This window comes from Spermophilus citellus (genome assembly GCF_964194105.1).
Source record: "Spermophilus citellus genome assembly, chromosome: 17".
In the NCBI taxonomy this organism is placed as follows: Eukaryota; Metazoa; Chordata; class Mammalia; order Rodentia; family Sciuridae; genus Spermophilus; species Spermophilus citellus.
This window is the reverse complement of record NC_138199.1, coordinates 49,636,122-49,643,897: the sequence shown is the minus strand read 5'-3', so window position 1 is coordinate 49,643,897 and position 7,776 is coordinate 49,636,122. Positions and strand designations below refer to the sequence as shown.

General features: G+C 41.0%; 1 protein-coding gene across 6 annotated transcripts in view; it reads right to left on the bottom strand.

Moving 5' to 3' along the window:
- Window positions 1–5,878: 5,878 nt before the first annotated feature.
- The window catches only part of SPOP (speckle type BTB/POZ protein), a 74,758-nt gene continuing 72,860 nt past the window's right edge, over window positions 5,879–7,776 (bottom strand). For all 6 annotated transcript variants that reach the window (XM_081270467.1, XM_081270465.1, XM_081270468.1 and 3 more), the window contains one exon: window positions 5,879–6,927. In XM_081270467.1, coding sequence (XP_081126593.1) covers window positions 6,783–6,927 — 145 coding nt within the window. In that variant the 3' untranslated portion in view covers window positions 5,879–6,782. The remainder of the gene's footprint in view (window positions 6,928–7,776) is intronic.

Genomic DNA, 7,776 nt, shown 5'->3' with positions numbered 1-7,776 from the left:
ACAGCCCTGGACTCAGATTATGTTGGCTAATTGTCAGTGGTGAGGTCTGTTTTTCATTAGTGGTCCAATAAAACACACACACTATCAAGAGGGAGAAATAAAAATGTGTTAATTTACAGAGATTAAAATGTGTAATATGACAATTGGTTCATGTGTTAATGTAAATGCAGATGAATACAAAGGCAGTATTTCATTTTGCCATTATAACTACATAACTGCATTTTAAAGTGTTGTGGGGGGCTGTGGCTGTGGCTCAGCGGTAGAGTGCTTGCCTAGCATGAACGAGGCGCTGGGTTCGATCCTCAGCACCATATTAAAAAAATAAATTAAATAAAGGTATTGTGTCCAACCAACTACAACTAAAAATAGATATATATTTTAAAAAATGCTGTGGGATAATAGGAAATAAGGAGGCATAGAAACATCAGAGGACAATTTGAAACCATGGCCGTGGTGTGTTGGAGCTGGTTCACTGATTCTCTACAGCCAACTACTAAATTTTCAGGAATTCTGTGAGCTGCTTGTAAAGCAGCCATTATTAAGAATTAAGTTATAAGGGCTGAGGCTGTAGCTCAGTGGTGAAGTGCTTGCCTCATATGTGTGAGGCACTGGGTTCAATCCTCAGCACCACATAAAAATAAATAAAGATACTGTGTGTTCACCTATAACTAAATAAACATTTAAAAATTATATTACCATGTGACTAATAAAGGTAATAGATATTCAAAATTAATCTCTTCCTAATTTTACATTTTACTATTATCTCTGCTCATGAGGTCATTTGCATCCACTGCATCTGTGTGCTTGATATACTAGATAATGGTGCACTGTGCAGATCTCCCAATGTCTGATAAGGTCACCTTGATGATTTGAAATCATCCATGATGGGAGTATTTACACCACGGGAACTGGCAAAGCTACCAATCAGGGATTCCATGTTGGGGAACCAAATGGTACACTTCTAGTAGCATATCACTGAACCAGACCCCTGGTCCATGAAAACATCTTAGTGTGAAGTAAACTTTTACAAGATGGATAGATTAGGCCAGGGGCAGTGGCACACGCCTGTAATCCCAGCAGTTTGGGAGGCAGAGGCAGAGGCAGGAGGATAGAGTTCTCAGCAACTGTGAGTTGCTAAGCAACTCAACGAGACCCTGTCTCTAAATAAAATACAAAATAGGGCTGGGGATGTGGCTCAGTGGTTGAGTGTTCCTGAGTTCAACCCCCATTACCCACCCCCTCCAAAAAAACAAAAAGTAGATAGATAGGTTAAAGGAGGACAGAAATGTGTCTTTACAAAACCATTCTCAAAATAGTGTAAGGGCTGGGGGGCTGGGGTGGGGCTGGGATGGTGGCTTAGTGGTAGAGTGCTTGCTTTTTAGAATGTTTGAGGCACTGGGTTCGATTCTCAGCACCGCACATAAATAAAAATCCAATGACAACTACAAGAAAAATATTAAAAAAATAGTGTAAGGGTTGAAGTTGATTTTTCTTAATATTTATTTTTTTAGTTATAGGTGGACACAATATATTTTATTTTCATGTGGTGCTGAGGATTGAACCCAATGCCTCACACATGCTAGCTGAGCGCTTTACCTCTGAGCCACAACCCCAGCCCCTGATTGTTTTCTTTCTCATGATTATAGTCATGCTTATGTAATTATTCCATAAACTGAGTTTGTAGTCTCACTACATGTATCAGTTATTAAAAGTGCCCATAATTTATGGAATAATCTGTACACCATTATTGTTAGACAATAACAAATGTATTGACTGACTAGATATATAAATTCTTAAAAATTGGAGAGGTTCCCTTCCTCACTCCCTGCCAAATTTCTAAGCTTTTACTCAATTTGTTTGCTTTCCTCCACATTCTTGTATTCTCCCCCTATCATTTGATCGATACTACTCTAAAATAACCAATGACTGAGTACTGCTAAGTTCAACAGCTTCTTCCCAGCTGTCAGTTCTGTGGCTTTTCTGGTTTATTTCTGCCATCTCCATTAGTTAGTAGAACAGAAATCCTATCCTCTGTCCTAGGCTCAATCTTGCACAATGTCTGGGGTCTTCTAAGTGCTCTGCAATTGCTCAATCAGTGGCCTGAGTTTAATCTGTGACCTTGAGTATGTCACCCCACTTCCCTGTATGTCTGTTTACATGAACAGGAAGTGAACAAGATGAGGCTCCTCCTTCTCCTTGCTTGTGAAGAGCTCACCTTTAAAGGTTTTGAGAGGTTAAAACTCTCCCCATTTCAACTGAGCATTCTAGTGGACCAGTCCAGGTCAATGCCAGGAAAGCTCTTGGATTTTCACCTTCTTTTTGCTCCCCGGGCCTACAATTCCTTTGCCTTCTGTTATTTCTTGGCTCTGGGCCAGGCTGAGTGACCTTGAGGAAGTCACAGTACCACCTCCCCAAGCCACACAAATGGAATGAAGGGGAGCTGTATGAGACAAGCCCTCAAGTGTTCAGAATGCCTGTGACATCTGTCAACTGCAGGTACTGGTGCTACATCCCATACTGAAGTCACATGAAGATACTATATCTTCATAATATTTTTTCCCTAGAGTTGATCCACTTCAACTCCTTAATCATTTCTCTTGCTTGTATTGAATTCCCTCAAGTCTAATTTTTTTTTTTCCTCAGAGCTGCAGAAATCAGCACCAAACAGCATTCCAGATGTCACTTTCTACTCTAGCATCACGGGATTTACAGAGGGGGCGCAATCATCTTGCTAATGGCTTGGTGGCGTAGAGATCCCATCAGTCAACAACATTCAAGTTTCTGTTCTCGTTTGGAGGTCAGAGCTTCTGGTTCTCCCAGCTCATTATCCCAGAGACTGATCATCCTACATCTGCTTTCTTGCTTACTGTCTCCACAAGGTGTCCACTTATTGGGTCAAAGGATCTACAGTGGCACAGTCACCTCCGAAATTAAAAGGGAAAAGCACATCTACCTTGCATGCACACGTACATAAAGAGCAGCCCAATGCTACTCACCTGAATGTTAGATTAGTCAGCAAGCCATCAGGAATGAATCCAAATGATGGAGGGCATAGTTCAGCGAAAAGTCATGAGACAAAGGAAACACACAGGGTCCAGGCTGATTAAAAAGATAATTAGTTGTGGAAAATAAGGTTGGGCTCTAGCCAAAAATTTGTCTTTGACAAAGATAAACCAAAGGATCCAATGCAGCCATGTTGGGGGAATTCAGTTGTTCCTTTTATAGGAGTTGAAGGGCCAGAACAAAGCAACAGTCAGTTTCAAAGTGCAGTTCCACTCCCCCTCTGTTTGTTGTTCTGCTCATAAACATACAAGCTGTTTCCTTTCATTTGCACAGGCTCATACAATATGGAGATCTCACAACAGGTTTAAGCTATATTTTAAAGGGAAAGCACAGAGTGGACAAGCCAGAGATTTAGTCTAAGAAGAGCTTCATGTCCTTGGCTGGAATTAAAAAAACAAAATGCAGCAGCAACAGCAGTTCTTTAAAAGCTAAAAGACCAGCAGCCTTACAGTGAAAAGGAAAAGGGGGGCATCTCTTACCCAAACTGTCAAAACCTATACAGGCACCCGAGCCACCTAATCACAACACAGAAAGGTTTAATATCTACACAGGGAATGGGAAAAGTTTTGCCATGGATGGCCACATATAGGGGGACTGATAATAGGGGAGGAGGGGAGATGGCGATGATGTCAGATACTCTATTTGGACCCAAAAATGCAACTCCAAAGGTTCTGTGAAACTACTTGCCTGAAATACTGTTTTGATAAATAAGCCATATCCTTGTGGAATTGAAATCTCCAACTGTTCCACTGGCACGGACATCTCTGCAGTGACAGCACATGCCCCAGATTGTGGAGTTAACTTGAATTAAATTTCAGATGTGGGGTAGCTAAGGGAAGGGGTGGTGGCAGTGGGAGGTTTATGAACAGTATGCTGGGACTCTGATGTTGTCATAACCAGATGGCTTCAACTGTTATCATTTAAAACAAAAACAAACATGTCCAGAAATAATATCACGGGAGAAGCACTACACAGTTTCACCTGGCCTGAAATACTCATAGCTTTACACTCATAGTAGAGTCCACATTGGAAATTCCATAAATATTCAAGATCCCAGAAGAAAACTTCATCCTACCAGAAGCTAGGTGCTAGGACTGTTACCCCCCGAAGGATACCTTCCCCAAACCCAACAGTCCCCCACCAAGAGCTTTCTGTGAATGAAGAGAAAGAAATCTGGTTTGACCTCCTGGAACCTCTGAAGAACAGGCCAGTAGAGGCACCTTTCCAAAGCTTTGTTCTTGCTATTCCCAGAGGAAGCAAGCCTTACTTCCAATTTTGTACCTAACATTCCAGAAATGGAACTTCCTGCAGTTCATTACGTAATCTTCAGGATGTGACATTAGAAGATCTGGCACTCAATAGTTGTGTGACCTTAGGCATGTTCCTTCCCTGGGTTTCACCTTCTTCCAGCTACAGAATGGAAGAGGCGATCTATCATCTGCCCAACAAAACTCATCAAGTGGTTGGGAAGTTCAAATGAGATACTGTAGATGAAAGTTTACTGAGAACTGAGAAATGTAGAGAGCAAGTGCAGTTATCTGAGACAACATAGGTAGAGGAGACTGCAACTGCTCTCAGGGTCTGAGTGCTGATCTGGAAAGCAGGGCTGAGCCGGCACAGGACAACAGCACACAGAGAACTTGGCACTTCCTTACACAGGTTGTTACCTAGGAAGGAACCTGGGAAGTGCAATGTATGTTTTGTCTTTTTAATATTTTTTTTTATTGTAGATGGACACAATACCTTTATTTTATTTATTTTTTATGTGGTGCTGAGGATCGAACTCAGTGCCTCACATGTGCCAGGCAAAAACTCTACCATTGAGCCTAACCCTAGCCCCAATGCAGTGCTTTCTAATAAACAAATTCTGCCCTTGATTATATTGATAATAGATCATATCTATTCATTTTGGGGTTGGTGAGACAAATAAAAAGTAGAAAATTAAATTTGTAAAGGCTAAAGTTCACCAAAAGGAAATGGAAAATTAAATAGGTTGAAGCTCCATTGAAACTAAAAAAAAAAAAAAAAAAACCTTGGCAGAACAGCGAATTCATTTTCCCGTGTATCCTGCTTGTCCTAACAATGCTATGAAGCAGGCTAACAGGGAACCCTAGAATATTCTTGTGAGCTCACTGGAGTTAAGACAATTTTTCTGGAAACACATCAAGTCAATGACAGGACCAGTCAGAGACAATAATTTCCCTTTATTTGATCTCCACATTTGTGTCCCCTGGATCTTTTAATATTTAGTTAGGAGAAAAGAGATTGGGGATTAAGTCTTAAAACATACAGGATGCAGAAAAGCCCAGTACAATCACTTGCCTTGGCAGAGGTAGGGGCCTGGTCCTTCATTAGGATATGGACTCTCAATACTCAAGAACAAAAGATTGGCAGATGCTGATAGCTCACAAAGGAAACCTGAGATTATGAAAAATAAATAAATCCCTTCTGCTTATTAGACATTTCAAACATAATCCCTGCAAGATGAATGATCAAACTAGGCCTTCAAAATCCCTTAAGCAAGGAACTCAGACTCGAGAGACAAGCCAGGTGAGTGAAAACAAAAGACCAGAGATACCACACAGTACAAAATAGTAATTATTTATATTTTCAAAAAGAAAAAATTAACATTTGGAAGTTCTCCCCTGTAGGAAGAGGGCTAAGAAGGAGGAACAGGACTGGCTCCTATGCAGGTGGCAAGTCAGGTACGAACAGCTGAGCAATCTGTGCTGGGACTTTTTTCACACAGCATTAATAATAAAATTTCCTTTTTTCTTCTCTTCTTTTTGTTGTTTTTGTTTTGTGTGTTTTCAGATTTCTTGTGTTTTTTTTGTTTTTTTTTTTTTTAGAAAAAAGGGAGGGGGGAGGGAAGAGAAATAAAATCAGAGAAAAATGCCAAAAAACATTTTCCACAATATCTAAAAACAGAGAACCATAGTTCTTGTCAAGACAGCATGAATTCTGGATGAATTATTTTTTCCAGTTTTCAACACCAATAAAGATTTTTGCAAAAGCCACTATCATCAGAACACTTATCTTCCAGATCAAATAACCTCTTCCCCTTTTGCCTTCGCTTGTAACTTTCATAAGAGGATAAAAGGATGTATTCTGTTCTTGCAAACAATAAGTGCTAACGAGAGAGCTCTTCTGATACTTGTGTGGTGGTGAGGAGTTTTCACAAACATCCAAGCTTCAGCACAGTTGGAAGGACTAAAATTTGCTTCTCTCAACATAAATACTATTAGAATTCACAAACTGATTTTTGAAAAATTCTGCAAAAACTCTTCTTTCCTTTTCCCTTCTCTTAAAACTAAATGTCCTTTTTTTTTTCTTTCTTCTTTTTCCTTTTTGCTCCAGGCACCTGACAATTTGTTCTGCTCAGTCAGATGCAGGTAGGTTTCTCCGAAGTACCACGACTGGGATGTGCTCAGGGCCAGCACCTAAACTGAATCCCAGAGTCAGACTTGGTCAAGCCAAAGGGAACACGGTGACGCAGCAACAGGGTTTTCATTAGGTTGAGTAGCCCCGAGTCCTGGGCCTTTCCCTCCCCCCGGCTTCCCCAAGTTATTTAGTGCTGTTTCAAAAGTCTGGGGCCACGATGCAGTCTCTTCCCCACAACAGAGTAAAGCTCCACAGATTGCGCTGTCTACCTGGTGGTCAGTGGCAGCAACAGGGGCTGCTGCTTCTGGAAAATCCGGAGTCTTGCAAAAGGCAGGATTTTAGGATTGCTTCAGGCGTTTGCGGGGGGGTCCCAGGAAAGGGCACTGTGCTGAAGCCAGAGAGCGATATGCTTCAGCCACCAAGTGGGGATGTGACACCACCATTGACTTCCATCCAGAGGTCTCCAAGACATCTGAAGCATGACTAAGAGAAATGCAGAGAGAGAGGGATTATCAAAGGAAGTGAGCACAAGACAGATGAACAGCCACCTAAACAGCCTAATTTTCCAAGGTTTGGTGTAAAGGGTATTAATGAAAGACTTCATATACACAAGACTTTGCTTGGTAGACAGTGGCAGACTGGTGACCAGACTGTGGCTATTGTGATTCTGAATACCAAGACTTTGAGCCACTATACTATCAAAAAAAAAAAAAAAAAAAAAAGTGGAATTTAGCTCTTCTTAACTTTGTCAATGTTCTTTACATTCACTAATGACGTTAATAAGGAGAGAAGCAAGGGTTGCCTCAGACAGACAGCTCTGAGCGTCCACCTGGCTCGTCTGTAACCTCAGGGCAGATCATAGTTTGGAGCCTACCTATTTGTCAAAAAAGAGAGAATAATAAACCACTTTTCATTCAATGGTTGAATTAATTTATAAAAAAACACCTAGTACATAGTGAATCTAGTACATAGTGAACACTCAATAGTACTAACATTTATTGGTTTCCTCCCTCCCACTTAGAAATAATCTTATGCTGGGTATGGTGGCACATGCCTGTAATTCCAGCAGCTTGAGAGGCTGAGGCAGGAGGATCAGGAGTTTAAAACTAGCCTCAGCCACTGTGAGACCCTAAGCAACTCAGTAAGACTCTGTCTTTAAATAAAAAACAAAAAAGGGCTGGGGATGTGGTTCAGTGGTTAAGTGCCCCTGGGTTGAATCCCCAGCACACACACAAAAACTACATCTAGAGGACCTTACTTCCTTTCTTTGGGCATTTTTTTATTTTAAAAATTGTTTGTTCATCTACCTGGAATGTCTCTGACCTGTCCCAC